The sequence below is a fragment of the Atractosteus spatula genome (genome assembly GCF_055471065.1).
Source record: "Atractosteus spatula isolate fAtrSpa1 chromosome 10 unlocalized genomic scaffold, fAtrSpa1.hap1 SUPER_10_unloc_2, whole genome shotgun sequence".
In the NCBI taxonomy this organism is placed as follows: domain Eukaryota; kingdom Metazoa; phylum Chordata; class Actinopteri; order Semionotiformes; family Lepisosteidae; genus Atractosteus; species Atractosteus spatula.
In genome coordinates, this window is record NW_028296622.1 from 2,154,937 (window position 1) to 2,181,044 (window position 26,108).

The window sequence follows — 26,108 nt, forward strand, 5'->3', positions numbered from 1 at the left end:
AAAGTGAAGGTCACATCTGTCGGACTTGGAGCTCGAGTTGTTGTTGTTGTTGTTGCTGTTGCTGGAGTGGAACCTGCAGGATTCCAGAAAGATCTCAGTATCCTGATGGCTCTGTGTCCTGTCTCTCTCAGAACCACTGTCAGAATCAGACCTCTAGTCTCTGCTGCAGAGTTTGATCATTTCTCTACTCTTGATTGGACTGGCACACATGACTGATCACAGCGTCATCACTGCGAGAGAGATACTCACTGGCGAGCAGGAGAATCAGGACCGATCCTACAATCGTCCTCATGGTGGCGGCCTGCAAGAGATTCAGACAGAACCGTCTCTGTTAGAAATATATTATTATAATACAGTCCAGACAGAACCGTCTCTGTTAGAAATATGTTATTATTATAATACAGTCCAGACAGAACCGTCTGTGTTAGAAATATTATTATAATAGTTCAGGCAGAATTATCTCTGTTGGGAATATGTTTTTACATAGTTTAGACATACTCATCTGTGTTAGAACTATTTTAATAGAATATAGTTCAGACACACTCATCTGTTAGAAATATATTATTATGCAGTTCAGACAGAATAATCTCTGATCTATATTTCAAAGTACAATGCAAATATATCTCTGTTAATCTCTTTTATGTATAACTTTCATTCAGACAGACTAACCTCCGTCAGGCTGACCAACAGCACAGCAGGGGCGACAGTGACCACCCAGAACACCGCGCTGGAGACGGGGTGAGGGAGGGGCGCTGCTCCGGATGTTGTCGTTCTGAATGTTGTTGTTCTGGATGTCGTTGAGCTGAGGGGCCAGATGATCACTATCTTCACTGTGAGAGAGAGAAGGATCCAGGTGAGCTCTCTGAGTGAACACATATCTCTGCTGCACACACAGCTGCTGATTCAGACTCTCATAGAAGAACTCGTTCCTCACTCTCAGAGAAACGCTGCCTCTTCCCTCTGTCAGTGGAGCTATACCTCTCTGACAACAGCTGGACGCCTGGGCTGACAAGGAGCTGTGTCCTCCTGGCCTGCCCACTGACTCGTCCCTCCCTGAGTCTCTCCTCAGTGCTGAGGCTCCGAGCTGGAGAGCAGGGCAGGGCCGGAGCTCACTGTGATACTGGGGCAGCTCTTCCTGCCCAGTGAGAGAACTGCCCCCTCTTTAACAAGCCCCTCCCAGACCTGATGATCTGAGCTGAGGCCTGGGGCTCCAGGGGGAAGGGAACAGACAGTCCTACAGGACGTCCTACGAGACCCCCAGTGCAGGCTGGTTCTTCTCCAGGCACAGAGCCGAATTTGGACACAGGGACTTACCTGCGACCTTGATGCTGTTGGTGTTCACAGGGAGAACCACCTCGTTGTTCTCCACCCCTCTTCTCAGAACCTGAGCGATCTCATCATTAGAGGGAAGGGTGGACGTGTTTGTGAAGGTCAGCTCTCCACTTTGAATGACTGATGCTGGCCTGCAGGGAGAGACGAATACAGACAATTCCAGACAGAGAGAGAGGGGTTAATACAGACACACTGACTGGACACTGCAGGACATTAACACTGCACTGAGAGAGGTTAATATAGACACACTGAATAAATGTATCCAATAAATATTTCACAAAACTCACCGAAAGCTTATGACTTTGTATGCTTTGAATGTATCTGGATACTTATTCCGGTAAAGTGTTGAAAACTGCAAAAGGAAAAAAAAGGCACAGGGTTATAGAAGAGGACTGAGATCCGTTATGACTCTATAATCAGCTCCTGTAGGGGACAGTCTTTTGAGTCATTCAAAGGGGATTTTCAGATCATTTGTTTTTCCTCTCATTGCAAAGAGATGGTCATAGAAACGGGAGCAGCATTGCCCCCTGGGGGGCTGGAGAGGTACAGCAGTACAGTCTTATTATGTGACTGTCTCTGACCCTCATGTATCCAGTGTGACTGGAAGAGGTATCGTGACCCTTTCCTGACTCTTCTGTCCTGACAAGCGAAGGACCAGTCGTCTGTCAAACAGACCCACCTGTGCCTCCACCTTCCCCGCCAGGTCTTTGAACCCTGCAGAGCTGCTGTTAAGAAGTTCGTCCGTGAAGTCCTGATTCAGGGTGCACGTAAAAATCAAGATCACATCTGCTGAACGTGGAGCCTTAGCTGCTGTTGTAGCTGGAGTGGAACCTGTAGAATTCCAGAAAGATCTCAGTATCCTGATGGCTCTGTGTCGTCTCGCTCTCTCTCTCTCTCAGAACCACTGTCAGAATCAGACCTCTAGTCTCTGCTGCAGAGTTTGATCATTTCTCTACTCTTGATTGGACTGGCACACGTGACTGATCACAGCGTCATCACTGCGAGAGAGATACTCACTGGCGAGCAGGAGAATCAGAACCGATCCTACAATTGTCCTCATGGTGGCGGCCTGCAAGAGATTCAGACAGAACCGTCTGTGTTAGAAATATGTTATTATAATATTGTTCAGACAGAACCGTCTGTGTTAGAAATATGTTATTATTATAATACAGTCCAGACAGAACCGTCTCTGTTAGAAATATGTTATTATAATATTGTTCAGACAGAACCGTCTGTGTTAGAAATATGTTATTATAATATTGTTCAGACAGAACCGTCTATGTTAGAAATATGTTATTATTATAATACAGTCCAGACAGAACCGTCTCTGTTAGAAATATGTTATTATAATATTGTTCAGACAGAACCGTCTGTGTTAGAAATATGTTATTATAATATTGTTCAGACAGAACCGTCTGTGTTAGAAATATGTTATTATTATAATACAGTCCAGACAGAACCGTCTGTGTTAGAAATATTATTATAATAGTTCAGGCAGATTTATCTCTGTTGGGAATATGTTTTTACATAGTTTAGACACACTCATTTATGTTAGAACTATTTTATTAGAATATAGTTCAGAAAGAATCATCTCTGTTCAATATTTCATAGTTCAAGCAAATGTATCTCTGTTAATCTCTTTTATGTATAATATGTAAATAAATAAATATTATTATAACAGTCCAGACAAACATTATCATATTGTTCACAGTCAGTCTCTCTTTTAACATATTGTATTACTACAGACGTCTCTCTATTATAAATATATTATTGTATCATAGTATTATAATATATATAATAGTATTATATTATGTTGTATTATAGTCTAGAAATATCATATTATAATTAAATAATAATAATATATTATATAATAAAATATATATAATATATATTATAATATTATTATATTAATGTAATATATAATAATATAAAACAGTCCAGACACATTCATCTGTGTTAGAACTATTTTATTAAGACGGACTCATCTGTTATAAATTTATTAGTATGCAGTTCAGACAGAAACATCTCTGTTCTATATTACAAAGTTCATGCAAATTTATCTCATTAATTATTTCTTCTTCTTTTTCAGACGGATTAATCTCTTTTATGTATAATTTTCATTCAGACAGACTAAGCAGTGTTATTATAAGTGTCTAGTTCAGTCTTTGTATTTATCGATAGTTTGCAGAGAGCGGATAAACAGCTCAGGATTATTATTAATACTTAGAATTTCTGCTTTGGGATTAACTATCGTTTAAAAATAAAAACAATAACAATAGACTCACATTTCACCCGATACTAGAACTCGGGGAAAATTAAGATATCAGACCCTCGAAGATTTAGCCCCTGTAATCGCCCTGCAGGAAAGAGAGACACCGGGGACTCCCACAAGATGGCGGACCCAGCCCGGACTACATTCCCCACAAGGCAGTGCGGTGGAAGACGCCCCCTCTCCCTTCCGCATTCCCCTGTCACCTGACCGTCTGGCGCAAGGCAATTGGTCAGAAGGAAGTTTAAAAACCAGGAAGTGAGGGTCTTCGGAGTGGAGTGTCCAGAAGAGCTCTATAGAAGTGTAAGCTATTTAATTATTAATGATTAATTAATATTACGTGGGGGGGAGGAGACAGGGAATTCTAGATCAAAGAGAGCAGCAGGGTGATCAGAAAGCTCAAGATAAGAACTTTAAGATAAGAAGTGAGAAACAACATTTACAGTGACAGAGTCCGGGCTGTGACCTTTGTTGCGGACTGAGCTAGAAACTCCTTTGCTAAACAGGAAGTGGGGAACCGAGGGGAACTGCAGTCCTAGTTTCTCCCAGACTGGTTATTCAATCTTCGTAGCAAAATTAATTCATTTGCAGAATCGCAACATTTCACAAATTCTGTATTAAGCACAAACTCGTGAGTGAACTCAGTGAAAGGGCTGTAAATCACCATGTTGCTGCAAACCCCTGGGCTCACCGCAGGCGGGAGTGACCCTTCCTGCTCACTAGTCCCTGTCACGACTGATGTCATGACTGATGGGGCGGAGCGGAGGCTCTGTGGCTCAGGATCTGTGCCTGTGGCTGGAAGGTTGCCGGTTCAAATCCCGCGGCCGGCAGAGGAATCCTACTCCACTGGGCCCCTGAGCAAGACCCTGAACCCCAGCTGCTCCAGGGGCGCCGTATAAACGTCTGACCCTGCACTCTGACCCCCAGATTCTCTCTCCCTGTCTGTGTGGCTCATGGAGAGCAAGTTGGGGTCTGCGAAAAGACACATTCCTAATGCAAGAAATTGTATAGGGCCAATAAAGTGATCTTATCTCTTATTTAATATGATGTGATTTCCGAATCTGGGTGACTGGAGACTGAGCTGTTCTGCTTCCTATGGTCATATATATGGGTTTTTCACATGAAACTCTGTTGAGCAGTATTTCTCACGTTGTGAACGTATGTATGTACACAGAGGTCCCCCGGTGTCCCAGATGGTGCGGAATTGCGCATCAATCAAAACCCCGAGTGTCCGGAAAGAATAATTACCTCACTGATACGTTTATGGAGGGGTTGTGAACATTTTCACAAGTCGAGGTCTTTAAAATACGTTTGGTCTGAAGGCGTTCTGTGTTTCCCTTGCGAAGATACGGACACAAGAATATTCCTGCGTGATCAAAAAAATGACATAAAAACAGACATAGTGAAGCCTGTGAAAACATCAAGTGTTCTTGTAACTCTAGGAGGTTTCGTGAAAATGCTACAGGCGGGCCCAAACCGTTCTCGAATTTCAAGCTAACTTTACCGCGGTGTCCCTTGTGCACGTTGACACAGTGCTGTGCACTGCTAGACAGGGAAAAAGTCTCATTCCTGACAAAACAAAAATGTGTGCCTCTCCAAAAGTACCTCTCATCTATTCTACAGACCCTCATCCAATAGTACCTGAGCATGGTTTTGCCAGATAACCTTCTTTGCAGGTGTTGCTGGGCTTTATAAGACCACTCCCTGTTCCCAGACTGGTGGAAACTTCAAAACTACCTCAGATCCACTCTGCAGACCCTCGGCTCATAGAAAATCACTGTGGTTTTGTCGGGAAAACGTGAGACCGCATTGGCAAAGACACTTCTCTGACACACCCATGTGGAGCAACAACAGAGGCGACTCCAGCACAGAACGAAACTGGCCTCGAGCCCAGAGGTCAAGGTCTGTCACAGGTCTATGTCAGGAATCCTGCCCAGCCAATCATGAGCCTCTCGGCAACAGAGCAGATTATTATTGCAGTTTGTTTCCTCAGATGATGGGAATTGATTAATCATTGATCGTCACGTAATTCTGCCCAGGCTATAGCAGAGATAAGATGTCTGAATCAAGGGGAATTCAGACTCCACTGAGTCTCACCCTGCGGTCTGTGTGGGTCCTGATGCCCCAGTACAGTGACGGGGACACTGGACTGTAAACAGGCGCCGTCCTGCGGATGAGACGTCAGACCGAGGTCCTGACTCTCAGTTCAGGAGAATTGTGACCCTTCCTGCTCACTAGTCCCTGTCACGACTGATGTAACGTGATATCCGAGCGAAGAAGTGCAGGTTGTGCAGCAGACGTTTCACTGCAGAAACATCCCAGGAGCCGGAATTGAAATGTCTGCAGCTGCGTGCCGTTTCCACACATAAAGTGTCACCTGTCATGTGAGCAGTTTGACTTTGAGATCAGAAGTGTGATTCTTCTTTCCACGTAGAAAATATGACCGAGACCTGGCGACCACGGACTGAAGGGACGAGTGAGGGTTTATTCCATGCTGTGCGTCTGCTGCTGTTCTAATGATCACAAACTGCAGGAGCTCTGGGTCGGAATATTTCAGTGGATCTGATCAGAACCTTAATAAACTGAGCACAGTAACATCAAATGATCACTTTATCTGTCCCCAACAATTTCATGTTAGATTTCTATTAAAGAACAGCGTTTGTGCTCAAATATACCAGTCAAGCGGATGTGACAACTAATGCGATACTCAATAGCTGCTCCATGAACATGTATCGTATTACAGTGGCTTTTATTCCCATTGATAAAATTGATTCATACGGAGATCCTTTGGACAGATAAGCAAACACATCGCTATTTGGGTTTTCGGTGTAGACTATATTTGTGTCTGCACGAGTCTCGCGCACTTGTAGGCACTACATTGGTCGCACTTCATCTGTGGAAAGACATTTTAACCGAGCTCCGAAAGAGAGAAACAGGGCGACAGTGGCTCAGGAGACAAAAGCCCAGGCTCCTTAGAGGAACGACCATGGATGCAGAGAAATTAAGACCGTTTAGGACCCCTTTCGGCAATGTCGATCACTCGGAGATCTCCAGCTCTGCCCCCGGAGAGACCCATCCAGTAGGTTTCATAGGTCATTAAAATCATCAGAACAGAAAAGTCAGGCATTTTAGAGATGATCTGGAACAAAATCATAACATCCTCCCTCCCACAGTTCAGTTAATTGATTAAATTAACTGAATAATTGATCGCTTACCTAAGTGCCTTTCAGGGTGTTGAAGAAAGAACAGGATTGCGGGTGACCAACAGGACGGGCTGCTCTGTCTCTCTCCAGATTCTTTCAGAAGTGCCTCCTTCCTTCTTTGATATAAAAGTTTTATGGGTGAGCTCAGTGATAAGTCATCTTCACCTGTGAAAACTGTTACTTTCACTTTCTGGAGGCGTTTGTTGAGGTGTAATTGGTCTGTTCCTGGGGTGGAGCTGCTGTCTGAGGGGAGGGGCGCTGTCTGTGCTCTCATCCGGATTATTGTAATTAACCACATGTAGCTCTCTCAGAACTTCTCACCCAGGAGATCCTGTGCTGTATCCTCACAGCCCTTCAGATGCAGAGATTTTAACAGTCTGCAGAGCACAGTGCTCTGTGACAAACTGTAGCAGCTGTATGACTGTTTCAGCTGCGTCTTTGGTGGCCCCTAGTGGCAGCACTGCAGCCCCTTCATGAGACGAGGAGGTCTCCAGTGTTCGGACGCATCATTATTTTTTTACGTGATTTGTTATTTCAGGCTCCAGGTTCGTGAGGTAGTATCTTGACTTTTTATTAAATTGAAGCCAGCAGTTTTGAGTCTGTGTCCAGTCAGATACTGGATAATGTTTATGTTCTCTAACTATACTGTAGAACCGAGGTCCTGACTCTCTGTGGTCATTAACAATCCCAGGGTGACTCTTGAGAAGAGTAGAGGTGTAACCCCGGTTTCTCTGGCCAAATTACCCCCCTGGTCTTTACCCATCATGGCCTCCTAATAACCCCCCTCTCTGAACTGGCTTTATCACTCTGCTCTCCTCCCCACTGAGAGCTGGTGTGTGGGGAGAGGACTGGAGCATCATCCAGGTGGGGCTGCACACTGGTGGCAGAAGTGGGATCCCCATGACCTGTAAAGAGCCGCACACTGGTGGCGGTAGTGGGATCCCCGTGACCTGTAAAGAGCCGCACACTGGTGGCGGTAGTGGGATCCCCATGACCTGTAAAGAGCCGCACACTGGTGGCGATAGTGGGATCCCCATGACCTGTAAAGAGCTGCACACTGGTGGCGGTAGTGGGATCCCCTTGACCTGTAAAGAGCTGCACACTGGTGGGGGTAGTGGGATCCCCATGACCTGTAAAGAGCTGGACACTGGTGGCGGTAGTGGGATCCCCATGACCTGTAAAGAGCTGCACACTGGTGGCGGTAGTGGGATCCCCATGACCTGTAAAGAGCCGCACACTGGTGGCGGTGGTGGGATCCCCCGTTACCTGCAAAAAGCACTTTGATGGTGAGCGTCCAGATAAATAATAATAATAATAATGATAAGAATTATTATTATTAATGTTTACAAGATACTGATGTATGTGTATCTAGTATGCAAGATGACAGAGGAATCTGTTCTGGAAATAAATGAACAAGCACCAGACTGTGGTGATATTTGTTCCATCAGTACTGCCTTTATATACCACTCGACCTACATGAAGCTCTGATAACATTCACAGTGGTGAAAATATGACCGTTGTAGAAACCAAGAAATTCGAGCCTGAAGTGTTCGTTCGTCCAGCCAAGCTTTATTGTATGCATAAAAGGAACTACAATAAGCACCATAATAGTTATAGCACCGATTGCAGCTCCAAGTGGATATGGTCCTACAGAACTTAAATATACGTTCCCCCGCCCCCTCCTCCTCCTCCCTCCTGTCTTGGATGTAACCGAAGGAAATAGAAACCTTCCTTTGTCATCAGGAGTCTAGTGTAAACATTCACCATTTAGGGTAAGTACAGGGGGAGGAAAAGCCTTTGTGATCAAGCAGGCGTGATGATTACAGTTCAGCATGTAAAAGCCATTAGCAGGCTCCATTACCGTCAATGTGTCCATATATGCTTTCTCTCCTGAGGTTCAGCTTCAGCTGTGACTGAATTTAGCCAGAGGAGGATCTCTTAGTCCGTTACCAGGGCAACAGAGCCCGCCACATTCAAACACCGGCAGCAGTGTGCGCTCTGTTTCACCCTGTCATAACCCAATAATAATAATAAGTGTTGTGTGTATTTTTTGTGTTGTGTACAGTATATGTGTGTCTGTGCTGCTTAAAAACATGAATGAAGGGATGTACCCAGTTTAGGCGTGTGTGTCAGATGTGTGTGTGTGCTGAACTGTACGATGTTGGGGTACAGTGTGCCCCAGACTGGACCGCTGATCTCTGGACTGGAGGGGTACAGTGTGACCCAGACTGGACCAGTGATCTCTGGACTGGTGGGGTACAGTGTGACCCAGACTGGACTGGAGGGGTACAGTGTGACACAGACTGGACCAGTGATCTCTGGACTGTAGGGGTACAGTGTGACCCAGACTGGACTGGAGGGGTACAGTGTGACCCAGACTGGACCAGTGATCTCTGGACTGGAGGGGTACAGTGTGACCCAGACTGGACCAGTGATCTCTGGACTCTAGAGTTAAAATCTGACAGGCTTGTTCTCTGCCTGGAAAAGGTTCCTCTGCTCCTTTTCCATTTTTGGTACAGAACACTACTGTGTCCAATAATTCATCTCATAAGCAATGCAGAGCAATTTCCTGGATCTCTGTGGCACGGACTGTTCTCTTATTCAAGCCTACCTGTGTAACTCAAGATGCTCCGTGACTCGCAGTGGTGTTGAGTTTCCTGTAGTGGGTGGAGGGAGGAGTCAGAGAGACTGGAGGGAAACACAGAGACCGCCGAGAGAGAAGCAGGAACGAGAGGACGAGAGAAATCATGTCCTCCTTTTCGCTCTCCTCCCCGAACCTTGGTAAGTGACTCTCACTCCTGAACAGCTCCGCTGTCTCCCTCCTCCCTGTCTCCCTGCTCTGCCTCCAGCCAGCAGGATTACTGATCTCTGTTAATCTCGCGCTGCAGACTAGAGTGTACTTTCACAGTTACTTTCAGTTACTCAGGAAATTGTACCGCAGAGCTGAAATTCAGCGCAAAGCTCTGCTCGAGGTCTGACAGAGAGCCTACAGCCCACACCCAACCCGACAAAACAAATTGCTTTCGGCTACTCTCGGACTTACAGTGCGGTCCGTTAAGTATTTGGACAGTGACACAATTTTTGCTGTTTTGGCTCTGTACTCCAGCACATTTGAGTTGAAATAAAACAACCTACGAGGTTAAAGTGCAGAATGTCAGCTTTCATTCGAGGGTCTATATTGGGTGAACCATACGGGAATCACAGCCCTTTTTATACATCGTCCCCCCATTTCAGGAGACCAAAAGTAATCGGACACATTAACATGATCTTAAATAAAATTTGGCTTGTTTGCAAATCCTTTGCAATCGATGACCCGTAGACATCACCAGACGCTGGGTATCTTTCCTGCTAATGCTCTGCCAGGCCTGTATTGCAGCCATTTTCAGTTCCTGCTTGTTTTGGGGGCTTTGTGCTTTCTGTCTTGTCTTCAGTAAGTGAAACGCAGCCTCAGTGGGATTCAGGTCGGGCGATTGACTTGGCCAGTCCAGAGCATCCCACTTTTTTGCCCTGAAAAACTCCATAGTTGCTTTAGCAGTATGCTTTAGCAGGGGTCACTGTCCTGCTGCAAGGTGAAGAGTTTTGAAGCATTTGGTTGGACCTGAGCAGATAAGCTGCTTCTGTACGCTTCAGAATTCATCTTGCTGCTGCCGTCTGCAGTCACATCATCAATAAAGACAGGTGAGCCAGGTCCACTGGCAGCCACACATGCCCAATCCAGGACACTACCTCCACCATGTTTCACAGATGAGGTGGTCTGCTTTGGATCGTGAGCAGCTCCATTTTTTCTCCACACTTTTGTATTTCCTTCACTCTGGTACAGGTTAATCTTCGTCTCATCTGTCCATAAGACTTTGTCCCAGATCTCTACAGGCGGTATTATACATTTTAACAAACTGTAACCTGGCCTTCCTGTTCTTAAAGCTTAGCAGTGGTTTGCATCTTGTGGTGAACCCTCTGAGGTTATGCTGGTGTATTCTTCTCTTTATGGTCGTCTTGGACACATCCATGCCTACATCCTGGAGAGTGTTCCTGATCTGTTCAGCAGTCGAAAAGGGTTTTTTCTTCACGATGGAAAGTATTCTTCGGTCATCCACTACTGTGGTCTCCCGTGGTCTACCACATCATTTGCTATTGCTGAGCTCACCAGTGCGTTCTTGCTTCTTAACAGTGTACCAAACAGTTGATTTTGACACACTATGGCACACACTGGCTATGTCTCCGGTTGATTGATTCCGATTTTACAGCCTCATGATGGTCCACTTTCCTGGCACTGCCACTTCTGTGGTCCTCATGTTGAGAGACTCCAGATGCAGATGTCTCTTAGATTTTAGATAAAGTTTCTGACAACTGGGAGAGTGAACACTTCTAGCTTCAAAGCAGAGAGGATGTTTGCTGAGGTCTGAGGGGTTCCTTCAGCCAAAAGAATACCCAACAATTGTAAAATTCACCCTAGAATATCTACTGTAGGTTAGTTGTGGGTTGATGATTATCAATGAGCAGTACAGGAACATACAACATAATATCATTGTAAGAGCACAGAGGAAGAAAGAGAAGCCCCCACAGTCCAGTGAGGTCCAGTCTGAATTTCCTTACAAAAAGTATGGACTTTGCATTTTTCCTGCTTTGATGACGTATTAACTGGCCATTTCAACAAAAAATATTATCTGCCTCTAGTATTGCAGTAAATTTAAGTTTTGTTCTCCCACAACTCCACGTTTTGTTTATGTGAATCACAGTATCTCAGCTGAGTAACCAATTCCTTGAGTTTGGAGAGAAACAATTGATTGGATCAAGGATAAGGTCATACTAGTGAGGGACTGGGCGGTACTTTCTGCACACTGATTGAGTGGAATTGATCTGTGCAGCTGAGCTGTCAGGAGTGTCCCAGCCCTAACTGTGCTCTTCCTCTCTGACAGGGGTGAGAGTCCCAGCTGCAGGAACACAGGAGAGGCAGACTGATTCCCATGAGGCACCACAGCGTCTCTCGGAGATCAGGATCGTGTTGCTGGGCGGACAATGGTCTGGGAAGAGCTCAGCAGGAAACACCATCCTGGGCAGAGAGGAGTTTGACACTGAGGGAGGAACTAAGGAGTGTGTGAAGAGAGAGGGAGAAGTAGCTGGGAGGCAGATCACTGTGGTCGACACTCCAGACTGGTGCTCCTCTCTTCAGCTCTACTCTGTACTCTTTGAAGAGGAGTCTCCTGTACAGACCACTCTAGAGTGGATTAAAGAGGTGATCAAACCCGGTGTGTCTCTGTGTTACCCAGGACCCCACACTCTCCTCCTGGTGATTAATCTGGACTCAGTCAATGCCTGGAGATCAGTGAAGATACACCTGGAGCTTCTCAGTGAGAGAGTGTGGAGACACACAATAGTGTTGTTCACCTGGGGGGACACACTGAGACACACAACCATTGAGCAGCTCATTGAGAGAGGAGGGAAGGAGCTCCAGTATCTGGTGGAGAAGTGTGGGAACAGGTATCATGTTCTCAACAACAAGAACAGGGGCGACCGCACTCAGGTCACAGAGCTGCTGGAGAAGATAGAGGACATGGTGGCAGGAAAGAGCCACTGTTGTTATGAGAGTGAGGAAAAGGATTTACAGGAGATGGAAGAGAAGTTCAGGACTGTGGGAATAAGGAGGAGACAGAGGATAGAGAAACTACTGCAGAAGACACTGGGACCCCAACTGCTTCCCAAGAGTGAGTTCATGTTCTCTCTCTGATAGGGGGTCACAGCTCAGTACAGTCAGTTAACTACATAGATATTAAACAGGGTAAAAAACACAGTTCTTACCAGCTCTTGCCTGTAAACAGCGAGTGTGTAAATTTGAACATCCTCACACTCAAACTTTTCTAGATCTTAGAGCAATTTAATTGAATTTCACAGTGGATGTTGCTACAAGTAATGCTTTTAGAAAAACAAAGGTTGTTTGATGTTGATTTATATGGTATAAGCATATCTAACAACTCTTTATACATTCTAATCTAATTATAAGAACTAATTTCTCATAAAAATGAGTGTAAGTAGGGTTTGTGTTATGAGTTCACTCCTTACCAGATGGCTGAACTCCTAAACTTAAAAAGTGACAGATACTCATGGAAGATGTGTGTATAGTTGTATGTGTTTGTCAGTGTGATGTAAAAGATGAGGGGAGGAGTGTTGTCAGTGGTGAACAGTGTGGAAATTTCAGGAGTCACATAACTAGAGACTTATCTGGACAGAGCAACCTGTACCCATACTGTCAGACAGTATCTCAAATTATCATTGAGTCTACAGTCATTCTAGTCATGCTAGTTTTTATTTGCAGTGTCATTACCTGCAAACTGTTTTTCATTGTTTTTAACTTTTAAGAATGATGGTTTTGTGTTTTGATTGAATTGATTGGGTCAAGGATGTGAAAGGACTCAAGTCTCTATACAGTCATACTGCCCCCTTGTGGAGGTGAGGGACTGGGCGGTATTTTCTGATTGAGTGGAATTGATCTGTGCAGCTGAGCTGTCAGGAGTGTCCCAGCCCTAACTGTGCTCTTCCTCTCTGACAGGGGTGAGAGTCCCAGCTGCAGGAACACAGGAGAGGCAGACTGATTCCCATGAGGCACCACAGCATCTCTCGGAGATCAGGATCGTGTTGCTGGGGGGACGATGGTCTGGGAAGAGCTCAGCAGGAAACACCATCCTGGGCAGAGAGGAGTTTGAGACTAAGGGAGGAACTGAGGAGTGTGTGAAGAGACAGGGAGAAGTAGCTGGGAGGCAGATTACTGTGGTTGACACTCCAGACTGGAATCCCTCTCCTTCCCTGTACTTAGATTGCTCTGAAGAGGAGTCACTAACAATCACTCTAGAATGGATTAAGAAAGTAACTGAATCCAGTCTGTCTCTGTGTCCCCCAGGACCCCACGCTCTCCTCCTGGTGATTAATCTGCACTTGTTCACAGACTGGAGATCAGTGAAGATACATCTGGAGCTTCTCAGTGAGAGAGTCTGGAGACACACAATAGTGCTGTTCACCTGGGGGGACAGACTGAGAGACACAACAATTGAGCAGCACATTGAGGGAGGAGGAGAGGAGCTCCATTGTCTGGTGGAGAAGTGTGGGAACAGGTATCATGTTCTCAACAACAAGAACAGGGGTGACCGCACTCAGGTCACAGAGCTGCTGGAGAAGATAGAGGACATGGTGGCAGGAAAGAGTGACTGTTGTTATGAGATTGAGGAAAAGGATTTACAGGAGATGGAAGAGAAGTTCAAGACTTTGGGAATAAGGAAGAGGCAGAGGACAGAGGAGCTACTGCAGAAGACACTGGGACCCCAACTGCTTCCCAAGAGTGAGTTCATGTTCTCTCTCTGATAGGGGGTCACAGCTCAGTACAGTCAGTTAACTACATAGATATTAAACAGGGTCAAAAACACAGTTCTTACCAGCTCTTGCCTGTAAACAGCGAGTGTGTAAATTTGAACATCCTCACACTCAAACTTTTCTAGATCTTAGAGCAATTTAATTGAATTTCACAGTGGATGTTGCTACAAGTAATGCTTTTAGGAAAACAAAGTTTCAAGTAGCTGTTAATGTTTGTGTCACATGTGTAGCTCAAAAAGCTATTTAAATTCTAATGTAATTGTAATAACAAGTTGTTCAAAGGAATGTATGGAAATAGGGTTTCTAATCTGAATTCATTCCTAGCCATAGGGCTGAACTAAACCAAACTAGTGACACACAGATACTCATGGAAGATGTTTGTCTAGTTGTGTTTGTCAATGTGATGCAAAAGATGAGGGGAGGAGTGTTGTCAGTGGTGAAGAGTGTGGAAATTTCAGGAGTCACATGACTAGAGACTCATCTGGACAGAGCAACCTGTACCCATACTGTCAGACAGTATCTCAAATTATCATTGAGTCTACAGTCATTTTAGACACGTTACAATTCTATTTAATTTACCATTAACTGTGTAGCGGCAAAGCTTGTTAATAAGACAGAATTAAGTGTTGCTGTGCTTTCCCAAATGAGGCCCCATCTCTCTCTTCATCTCTGTGGTGCAGCCACAGAGAAGCTATTCATGCAGGCTGATTTAAAGATGTTTTCTTTTGATAAGGGACAGCTCCCAGACGGGGATGCACTTAGCTAAGCCTGGCTATCATGATCAATGGTCATCCATTGGGGCCTAAAGGTCTGCAAGATTCCAAGGGAGAGCCTCATCCAAGTGGTTTACAACCCCAAGGTCAGAGGGCATGGTTACTCATCATTAGCCAATCAGGGACTGGTAGGGCCGAGTAACCCACGTGGGTCTCTGATGCCCATGGAACTTTCAGCCAATGAACGAGCTGAAGTTCCTCCAAGTAAAAACAGGCAACACAGAGGGCCTGAGAGATTCTGTGGACTATTCTAAAGGGAATTCAAAGGAGAATTCCAGGGCAGGACGGCCCAGGAGCCATTCTCAGGACATTCTCTCAGCGCGCCTCCTGACCATCCTGAGACTCAGCCCGGACCACCACGGAACGGCCAGTGTGTCCGAGTGCCAGAACTTTCCTCTGTTCTAAGAGTCTAGAGCGGAGGTTGCCAGAGAGTAACCAGAGGATCCACCCGAGGTTAGCACCAGCAGCAGGCCTCGTGAACAGGTCGGAACTGTGGACAGCTGAATCACTTATCAGAACTAGCACTTCATCAGGAACGAACCGGTCCTCTTCCTGACCTGCTGGGACCCACAGTCATCTTTTCTCCTGTGCACAAACTTTGCTAGTTAATGCCAACACTAACTAGCCGGTCAGTGAGCATCAGCAGCGCACCGTCGCAAGCCGCACAGCACAGCCTGGCACGGAGCCAGAGAGCGCGGATTGGACAGCAACAGGCTGAAACTGTTTCTTTGTGCCCGCAGGAGATCTGAATCCCCAGAGATTGGATGAGTATTCAACTTCACTGCATTACAGCTCGAGAATTCAATTGTTATCCCAACCAGTTGATATCAATTTAATTCCTAAGAGTTATGTACTTGTTTTGAGTATCTAATGTAGAAGTTATAACCAAGTTCATTTACGAAATGGTCTAAATGAATGATATACTGAACGTATGTCCTCTTGATATGTGTAACTCTTCATAACTGACTGAATATATACCTTTTGTATTCTGATAACCCTCTCGATAAGATCTGTTAGGTTTACATGCATATTCTATGTATTAATAAATGTATCCTTGTGTATTAGTACCTGTGTGTGTGCGTTGTTTGAGTTATATCACATGGTTGGATTCTAAAGCCATTAAAAGAATCATTTTGTGATTTACGGTGATTACGGGGGAATTAATAATTGTCCCCGTAAATGCCCAAACCCCTATAGAACTGGTGCCTCGTGAGAGCACACTACAACTGCAAACTGTTTCTCATTGTTTTAACTTTTAAGAATGATGGTTTTGTGTTTTGATTGAATTGATTGGGTCAAGGATGTGAAAGGACTCAAGTCTCTATAAGGTCATACTGCCCCCTTGTGGAGGTGAGGGACTGGGCGGTACTTACTGATTGAGTGGAATTGATCTGTGCAGCTGAGCTGTCAGGAGTGTCCCAGCTCTAACTGTGCTCTTCCTCTCTGACAGGGGTGAGAGTCCCAGCTGCAGGAACACAGGAGAGGCAGACTGATTCCCATGAGGCACCACAGCATCTCTCGGAGATCAGGATCGTGTTGCTGGGGGGACGATGGTCTGGGAAGAGCTCAGCAGGAAACACCATCCTGGGCAGAGAGGAGTTTGAGACTAAGGGAGTAACTAAGGAGTGTGTGAAGAGACAGGGTGAAGTAGCTGGGAGGCAGATCACTGTGGTCGACACTCCAGCCTGGGATGTGTGGCTGATGAGGAATGATCCACAGCAGATCAGACAGGAAATTGTGAAGATTGTATCTCTGTGTCCCCCAGGACCCCACACTCTCCTCCTGGTGATTAATCTGAACTCACAAACAGAATGGAGATCAGTGAAGGAACATCTGGAGCTTCTCAGTGAGAGAGTCTGGAGACACACAATAGTGCTGTGCACTTTGGGGGACGGGATGAGAGACACAACCATGAAGCAGCTAATTGAGGAAGGAGGGAAGGAGCTCCAGTGGCTGGTGGAGAAATGTGGGAACAGGTATCATGTTCTCAACAACAAGAACAGGGGCGACCGCACTCAGGTCACAGAGCTGCTGGAGAAGATAGAGGACATGGTGGCAGGAAAGAGTGACTGTTGTTATGAGATTGAGGAAAAGGATTTACAGGAGATGGAAGAGAAGTTCAGGACTGTGGGAATAAGGAGGAGACAGAGGATAGAGGAGCTACTGCAGAAGACACTGGGACCCCAACTGCTTCCCAAGAGTGAGTTCATGTTCTCTCTCTGATAGGGGTCACAGCTCAGTACAGTCAGTTAACTACAGAGATATTAAACAGGGTCAAAAACACAGTTCTTACCAGCTCTTGCCTGTAAACAGCGAGTGTGTAAATTTGAACATCCTCACACTCAAACTTTTCTAGATCTTAGAGCAATTTAACTGAATTTCACAGTGGATGTTGCTACAAGTAATGCTTTTAGGAAAACAAAGTTTCAAGTAGCTGTTAATGTTTGTGTCACATGTGTAGCTCAAAAAGCTATTTAAATTCTAATGTAATTGTAATAACAAGTTGTTCAAAGGAATGTATGGAAATAGGGTTTCTGATCTGAATTCATTCCTAGCCATAGGGCTGAACTAAACCATACTTGTCACGAATGTCTGAAGGGACAAACCGTGGAATGGCAGGAGAGCAATAAAAGACCTGATACGTAGCAGCGAGACGGGGGTTAGTCCGAGCTCAGCTGCTCAGGAAATGCCTGATAGAAACCTATGCCCTCAGGTAGCGGACGTGGGGAGACCTGGTGCTAGACGGGTTTCAGGACATCCGAACCTCAATGCTGAGTGAGGAGCAGAGCAGACACAGGAACAGGACAGAAGAGCAGCGCCCTCTAGGTGTACTGGGCGTGTTAAAACTAGTGACACACAGATACTCATGGAAGATGTGTGTATAGTTGTAAGTGTTTGTCAATGTGATGTAAAAGATGAGGAGTGTTGTCAGTGGTGAACAGTGTGGAAATTTCAGGAGTCACATGACTAGACTCATCTGGACAGAGCAACCTGTTACCCATATTGTCAGACAGTATCTTAAATTATCATTGAGTCTACAGTCATTCTAGTCATGCTACAGTTTTTATTTGCAGTGTCATTACCTGCAAACTGTTTTTCATTGTTTTTAACTTTTAAGAATGATGGTTTTGTGTTTTGATTGAATTGATTGGGTCAAGGATGTGAAAGGACTCAAGTCTCTATACAGTCATACTGCCCCCTTGTGGAGGTGAGGGACTGGGCGGTACTTACTGATTGAGTGGAATTGATCTGTGCAGCTGAGCTGTCAGGAGTGTCCCAGCCCTAACTGTGCTCTTCCTCTCTGACAGGGGTGAGAGTCCCAGCTGCAGGAACACAGGAGAGGCAGACTGATTCCCATGAGGCACCACAGCATCTCTCGGAGATCAGGATCGTGTTGCTGGGGGGACGATGGTCTGGGAAGAGCTCAGCAGGAAACACCATCCTGGGCAGAGAGGAGTTTGAGACTAAGGGAGTAACTAAGGAGTATGTGAAGAGACAGGGTGAAGTAGCTGGGAGGCAGATCACTGTGGTCGACACTCCAGGCTGGGATGTGTGGCTGATGAGGAATGATCCACAGCAGATCAGACAGGAAATTGTAAAAATCGCGTCTCTGTGTTCCGCAGGACCCCACACTCTCCTCCTGGTGATTAATCTGGACTCATACACAGATTGGGGATCAGTGAAGATACATCTGCAGCTCCTCAGTGAGAGAGTCTGGAGACACACAATAGTGCTGTGCACTTGGGGGGATGGGATGAGAGACACAGCCATTGAGCAGCACATTGAGGGAGGAGGGAAGGAGCTCCAGTGGCTGGTGGAGAAATGTGGGAACAGGTATCATGTTCTCAACAACAAGAACAGGGGCGACCACACTCAGGTCACAGAGCTGCTGGAGAAGATAGAGGACATGGTGGCAGGAAAGAGTGACTGTTGTTATGAGATTGAGGAAAAGGATTTACAGGAGATGGAAGAGAAGTTCAAGACTTTGGGAATAAGGAAGAGGCAGAGGACAGAGGAGCTACTGCAGAAGACACTGGAACCCCAACTGCTTCCCAAGAGTGAGTTCATGTTCTCTCTCTGATAGGGGGTCACAGCTCAGTACAGTCAGTTAACTACAGAGATATTAAACAGGGTCAAAAACACAGTTCTTACCAGCTCTTGCCTGTAAACAGCGAGTGTGTAAATTTGAACATCCTCACACTCAAACTTTTCTAGATCTTAGAGCAATTTAATTGAATTTCACAGTGGATGTTGCTACAAGTAATGCTTTTAGGAAAACAAAGTTTCAAGTAGCTGTTAATGTTTGTGTCACATGTGTAGCTCAAAAAGCTATTTAAATTCTAATGTAATTGTAATAACAAGTTGTTCAAAGGAATGTATGGAAATAGGGTTTCTAATCTGAATTCATTCCTAGCCATAGGGCTGAACTAAACCAAACTAGTGACACACAGATACTCATGGAAGATGTTTGTCTAGTTATGTTTGTTAATGTGATGTAAAAGATGAGGGAAGGAGTGTTGTCAGTGTGGAAATTTAAGGAGTCACATGACTGGAGACTCATCTAGACAGAGCAACCTGTACCCATACTGTCAGACAGTATCTTAAATTATCATTAAGTCTACAGTCATTTTAGACACGTTACAATTCTATTTAATTTACCATTAACTGCAAACTATTTCTCATTGTTTTAACTGTTAAGAATGATGGTTTTGTGTTTTGATTTAACTGATTGTGTCAAGGATGTGAAAGAACTCAAGTCTATATTCGGTCATACTGCCCCCTTGTATAACGAGACACAGAGAGGAGCTCCAGTGTCTGGTGGAGAAGTGTGGGAACAGGTATCATGTTCTCAACAACAAGGACAGGGACGACCGCACTCAGGTCACAGAGCTGCTGGAGAAGATAGAGGAGCTGGTGGCAGGAAAGAGTGATCGTTACTATGAGCTTGATAAGAAGGTTTTAGAGGTGATGGCACAGAGGAGGTGGGCAGATATCTGATGGAATAGTGAGTTTGTATTGGGATCTACGAGATCACTGACCCTCTCTCTGTACGACACACTGACACACTGCTCTCTCTCCTACATCACTGACCCTCTGGTCTTTATGCAGGAGGCTGACTCTCCTTTTGTTTGTTTGGCAGAAGATCTACGTCCTCCCCAAGTGCGCCAAGTATCTTCTCCTGCCGTAAGTTTTACTGGTGTGTCTATTCATTTTGAAAATATATTCATACCTTCATAACTGGGCACAAAATATAAAGCTCCAAAAAGACGTTTGACCAATTCATGTGCCATTAAAGTTAAAGGTTTTCTTCCATTCCATTCACACCTTCTCCTCATATCCAGAGCCTACCATGCATCAGAAAAGAGTGGAAGACAAAGGAGCCGAAGACACTGGGATGGAAGAGCAGGGAGAGAGGCAGTGAGTGAGAATGATGGTGTCAAACAGAGCATGAATTCTCACCTTCTCCACTACAGCACAGCAAATCAGATACTTAAGTCTTCTATTTCACTGTCCAATTTCAAGTTCCATTTAGCAGTGTTGCTCTTGTTTTGCAGAAGAGCTGCTCTCCAACAGAAAAGCAGAAAAGACACCGAGATTGAGAAAGATTAAGAGACAGAGGTTGGAGGAGAAACAGAGAAAGACAAAGGAGCTGAGACAGAAGTATGAAAGAAAGGAGAGAGAGAGAGAAGAGGAGCTCAGACAGAGGTTGGAGGAGGAGTGGAGCAGGAGAGAAGAGGAGCTGAAGGTGAAGATGAGAAAGACACTGAAGGAAGAGGAGCTGGAGAAAGAGACAGAGGAGCCCAGACTGCCTGTCAAGAGGAGCAGTAAAGACTTTGAATATCCCTCCAGTAAGTGTTGGATCAATACTACTGAGATTCAATTCCAGCACCATTGAATGCCTGAAGTAAAACTCAATTAAATCATCAGATTAAATATAAATGTCGAATATTAATTTAAAGTAATAAGTGAAGCACTGCCTGTACCATAGTACTGTGTGAATGAGACACAAACACAGTGGAGATTGAGACAGAGACAGAGAGGTGAATGACGCATCATCAGTGGTACAATTTACTTCTTTAAAATGAAAGAAGGCTTTTCAAAGTAAAGGTATTCTGTGATTGTTATTTTGGCAGAGGGAGAAGAACAATGAATGGAGCTGTTCTCAGTTTCAAATCTTCTGTGTAGTGGAAGATTGTCTAACAGCCTTTTGTTTGTGGGCTGTATTAAGGTACAGTAGGAAGGAAAAAAACGAACACAACAGGTGGAGTCTGAAATATCAGTCTTTGTCAGGTCAAATGCCTGCTTAATAGTCAAAACCATAATTCTGAGTCGGGGCCAAATTAAAACTCCACAGTCCTGTTTCCTTCTAGACTGGAGGGGAGGGGTAACACAAGCGTTTTAAAAGTAACTATTCCGTGTTACTCTTAAGGAAAATGTGAAGACTCAGCTCTCTCTCCTACATTACTAGCCCTCTCAGTAAAGTCAGTAAGGAATAAGTGTCAGTTTTTTATCGCTGCAAACCACAAGACCATCAAGGTCCTGTAGGAATATCAGTGTGAGTCATGAGTTCACAACAGGAAGAGAGTTCTCTCGGATACACTGCCTGTCCCTTCTGATCCAGGATGATCCACACTTTCTCTAGCAGTGTGATAAGACTTCGATATGAAGTAAATATTCTAAAATACAGGAAACAGAGGGATCCTGAACACGCAGCGGAACCCAGATGTCCGCACGGCGCAAGAGTCACAGCGGACTCTAAACACAGTGAGCAGCATCACACCTGATCCATCACGAGCCCATAATCATGACGATGGTGTCAAAACAGCAGCCAGGTCATCTCAGAAGATCAGACGGCTGTATTCAACACTATGTACCACCTGAGATACTGAGACAGACTCACGCCTGTCACTCTGTGATGCCCAGCTCTTTCTTTCAACAGGTCCAGCAGCTGAGGAATATTCACCTGGGGCACCTGAGACTGGGGACTCACTGTCTGGGATACCTGAGACTGGGGACTCACTGTCTGGGGGAGATGAGCCTGATGAAGTTAGCAGAACCAAAGTAAGTGTTTATACCTCCAGGAAAGGTCTTTACCTCCACACCTGTGACATCTCATCTCCCCCACTGGAGACACACCTGAGGTCTTTAACACTTGTGGAATCTTGTCTTGTTCTCAGGTTCCTGGCGACGTGACTAAATTTACACCTGAAATAAAAATCCAGAACAAGAAAGAAACTTACAGGTACCTGGTTCATCAAGCTCATTTTCAGCTTGTCTCCAGTGTCAGTGCTGTGTCTGTGTCACAGTCCTCTCTTTCACTCTATAGAAAGTGTGCTGTCCTGTGGTGTCCTCTGTCTGTGCAGTGTGTTGACAGTGTGCTGTCCTGTTCTGTGCAGGTATCTCTGCCCGTCCGCGGGTCAGTTCTGGTGCCGTGTCACTGGGCTGGTGTTTGTGATGGCGTCGGGGGGCGAACTGGAGTATCAGACCACACACTGGGACATGGGGCTCCTGTCCCCCACTGGCCAGCATCCTGCAGGACCCCTGTTTGACATCTGCTGCCCCCAGCGGGTGCTGACGGAACTGCAGCTACCTCACTGCGAGATCGATGGCCGTGAGTCTCAGACGATGTTAACAGTTTCTGCATCGACAGTGAGTACAGCTTCACTGCAGCTACAGCAGGAGACTCTACCCCTCTACCATGGAGTCTGGTGACAGTTTGCCCTCTGTGTAACAGTGTGAATGAAGATGAGGTTGCTTCTGGGATATGCTGGACTCATCCTTCTCTCCAGCTTCTGGAATCTGTTCCAATCCATTACTGAACCTCAATCCCAGGGCTTCGTTGCTGACCCTTAATTAATCTCAGTTAACTGCTTCATTACTTTAATTCAGTTATTCATGGCCACCGAAGGCCATGTCACTAAATTAGCTTCATCACTGACCCTGAGTTATTCAATGACCAGTGATCTTCTCACTGCTGAGAATGCACAAAGGTAATCGGTTCTGTTGTAGAACCCAGTGTTTCAGTTCTGATCCCGAATTACTGATCCTGATCGCTTGTGATCCATTCCAGCAGGACCGCAATGTCACCGTGATCGATGATTTAATCGCACTGTAGCCCAGACGAGCACTGAGCTGCTGCTCTGAAGCGTTGATCTCGCATTCGCCGCTTCACAAATCCATAATGATGAACTGGTCTCCTGAGGCTGTGAGTCTGGGATAACAAACCACTCGGAACCAAAAATGATCCAAACCCACTTCTCTGACCCGGGAGTATTATAGCTCAGTGGGCTGAATCTCTGGAGCAAGTAGGGAATTTCTGGGGTGGCGTCTGAACCAATCTGGGGTGTCATAGAATCATGGACCAGCAGCACTCAGGATGTGACCTCACTTACAAACAGCTAATAGAATCGTAGCTCTGGAGCCACACGAAACCGATCAGAGTCCCGGAACAGCGAATGAGAAACAGTCTTGCTCAGCTGCTGTAACCCTTGCGGGCAGTAGCGCGTTCTCCTCACTCTGTGTCTTCCTGCAGGCAGGAGTGACTTCCTGACGGTGGCCCATGTGAGCTGTGGTAATCTTGAGGTGGTGTCGCCTCTGGGTGTGACGCAGACCCATGTGAGGGTGTCCGTCACTGGCCTGTCCCTGTGGGGCCTCTTGAAGAGCCTGTGGGACTCCAGCATCCTGGGACAGGTGCTGCTGTTCCTGCAGCCAGGGGATGGCGTGGACCTGCTACCCAAGCTGAACGTGTTTGTGCTCCCTGGGAACGTACTTCTCAGCCAGGTACAAGGGACGTCCTGTCTCTCTGTCTGTCTATCTCCCCAGTACTTCCTCTCTCTATCTGTCTGTCTCTCCTAACACTTCCCGTCTCTCTGCCCGTCTACCTCTCCAGCACTTCCTGTCTCTGCCTGTCTCTCTAGCACTTCCTGTCCCTCTGTCTGTCTCTCCCAACACTTCTTGTCTCTGTCCATCTGTTTCTCCAGCACGACTTCCTTCCGTGTTTGTTCCCCCATTCCCAGCAGTGTCACCTGTCCTCTCCTCTCCTCCACAGGTCACCGAGCAGCAGGACTGCAGCAGCACCCACATTAAGACGAGCTCTTGCTGTAAGCTGACACCGCAGGCGATGTACAGAGTGTCCAGCAGCAGCAAGGAGATTGAGATAATCCAGCCTAAGGTAATGGTTGTCCTGTGACACAGATGGAGATCACTGGCCTTTATGACCCAAACTGTTGAGAGAGCATGAGGGAGAGACTGAAAGATCTAGAGAGAGAGAATCAGGAAAGACTTGGGTCATGAAAGGATGATCTGAGTATCATCACTATCATCAAAACAATGAAACAGGTGGACTCAGGCAGCAGATACACAGAGAAAGGAAGGGGCCCCAGTACTGACCCCTGAGGAACACCAGGGGGACCAGCTGACTTCATGCTCAGAAAAGATTTGCCTGTGTGACAGACTGCTAGCTCTTTAACACAGCATTATTGTTGTTTTTCCAGTCCGAGTGCTTTTACTGCAGTTATGGCCCGAATTTCCACCCCACGTTCGAGGTTTTCCTGGCCCACGGTGCAAAGAGTCTGGTTCTCGAGTTGCTGAAAGACGCCACAAAGGAAGGAGAAAAGAGGGTGTGGAGGCGCTTTGTGCAGCTGCCAGGTAACAGCAGACGAGACTCGCAGGGACCTGAGGTTCTGCTGCAGAGAGCAGGACTGGGATCAGTGGAGTGAAGAGCAGAATGAATGGGATCAGTGGAGTGAAGAGCAGAATGAGAGGTCACTGATGGTATTCCTGATGTCTTTGTGCTCCACTCGGTCTCTCCACAGGCAGTAGACTGTGTAATTCTGTGAGAGAGGTCATAGTCTATGGGTATTGAGCTATACAGAGTGAACGCTGTCTTTACAGGAGACTGTGTGTCCTGTGGGTGTTGTGCTGTTTAGTGTGGCCAATGTCTTTACAGGTGGGTTAATCCTTGTTTATTGATGCCAGTGGAAACCTGATGTCCCGGTTGATCAGTTCAAAAGAAGTTCAGAAGTAACTCGGAGATCACGATTGTAATTCACGTCTCTCTCTCTGTGCAGTCCCTGCTGTTCAGACCAGGACCCCAAAGACTTCTGCCCCTCAGAGTGAGTCCCTCTGTCCTCTTTGAGTATCTAGAGCTGGTTCCTCAGCCCTTGTGTAGTAGCAGCCAGTAGAAGGGTGTCTGTGTTTGTTTCAGGAATCGCGCTCATCAGCAGAGAAGAGTGGGCAGGAGCCTTGAATGAAGTGATCGAGGAGCTGGAAGCAGACGAGTACAAGAAGCTGAAGAACATTCTGCACCAGAAGGGGATGCCCCGGGGTACACTTGGAGACACCGAGAAGCAGGACCTGGCCCACAGGATCGTCTCCCACTTCGGAACGGAGGTGTCTGTTCACGTCGTTCAGGAAGCCATGGCCAGCATTCCTCGGAACGACGCAGCGATACAGGAATTACTGAAGCCCTTTGTGGAGCAGCTGAGATAGAGAAGGAGCATAAGTCCCTTTAGGACTACAGTGTTTCACCATGAGGGAGTCACTCCTGAGGGACACACAGTCGTCCTCTCTCAGCTCACAGCAACGCCCCTGAGCCACACAGAGAGCGTGAGGAAGGTCACACAGGCTCCTCTGAGCCTGCACTGGTCCAGCCCATGAACACAGCGGAGCTGCCACTCTGTAGCCTGATGCCCTCAGAGCTCGGAGCTCAGCAAGGCTGGGACACTGTAAGGAAACCAGGACGCTGCTGCTGTGTGTGGAGGTTGTGGACCAGCAGGTGGCGCTGTTGCCTCTTGAGCCGAAGTATCCCCAGTATTTTTAGCAAAGACAGTGGTTTAGCTCCGGGAGAAGGTGCTGTCCTGCCGATGAGATGCTGAACTGAGGCTGTGACTGTCTGGTCATTAAAGATCCCAGGACACTGGCTGGAAGAGCTGAGCTGGACTGGCTTGTGGTCCACGTGGTGGAGGGGGGGCAGAATGACTCTCCTTCTACATCTGTCTTTTAGGTCTGTGATGTACCGTGTCAACGCAGTTTCTTGTAATTATTCAGTGTGATGGTGATGACTATAAGAATCTCTGTGAAACTGCTGCAATTCGGGGCGCTGTGGGAAATACCCCTTCGGTGTTCTCCAGACGTGGCCATTTTCTTTACAATTAAACTGATCCCAAACCT

The 26,108-nt window shown here is 46.2% G+C and overlaps 1 protein-coding gene and 1 long non-coding RNA gene across 5 annotated transcripts; one reads left to right on the plus strand and one right to left on the minus strand.

Moving 5' to 3' along the window:
• Nucleotides 1-1,618: 1,618 nt before the first annotated feature.
• LOC148812636 (uncharacterized) lies at nt 1,619-6,906 on the minus strand. Its single transcript, XR_016086322.1, has 5 exons — nt 6,817-6,906; nt 4,850-4,967; nt 2,350-2,401; nt 2,012-2,163; nt 1,619-1,684 (listed from the first exon to the last, which is right to left on the minus strand). It is a non-coding gene; the product is annotated as an uncharacterized LOC148812636 (long non-coding RNA).
• LOC148812637 (uncharacterized) lies at nt 3,671-26,108 on the plus strand. 4 transcript variants are annotated; one of them, XM_088908545.1, is made up of 16 exons: nt 3,671-3,904; nt 11,721-12,506; nt 13,349-14,131; nt 16,387-17,136; nt 18,245-18,994; nt 20,077-20,120; nt 20,279-20,354; nt 20,492-20,785; nt 21,877-21,998; nt 22,115-22,179; nt 22,334-22,548; nt 23,470-23,717; nt 23,986-24,108; nt 24,431-24,584; nt 25,007-25,051; nt 25,144-26,108. In XM_088908545.1, exons 2-16 carry the CDS (start codon nt 12,356-12,358, stop codon nt 25,425-25,427), a joined length of 4,104 nt encoding a protein of 1,367 aa, XP_088764671.1. In that variant the 5' UTR covers nt 3,671-3,904; nt 11,721-12,355; the 3' UTR covers nt 25,428-26,108. The 4 variants fall into 4 exon arrangements, with proteins under 4 accessions (XP_088764671.1, XP_088764668.1, XP_088764670.1 ...); XM_088908542.1 differs by lacking the exon at nt 3,671-3,904 and adding an exon at nt 9,436-9,585; XM_088908544.1 differs by lacking the exons at nt 3,671-3,904; nt 25,007-25,051; nt 25,144-26,108 and adding exons at nt 9,436-9,585; nt 24,886-24,927.

Coding starts and splice junctions, on each gene's coding strand:
- LOC148812637 (XM_088908542.1), top strand. CDS start 9,552: ATGTCCTCCTTTTCGCTCTCCTCCCCGAACCTTG. Junction 18,995..20,076: donor ACCCCAACTGCTTCCCAAGA/GTGAGTTCATGT, acceptor TTTGTTTGGCAG/AAGATCTACGTCCTCCCCAA. Junction 25,052..25,143: donor AAAGACTTCTGCCCCTCAGA/GTGAGTCCCTCT, acceptor TGTTTGTTTCAG/GAATCGCGCTCATCAGCAGA.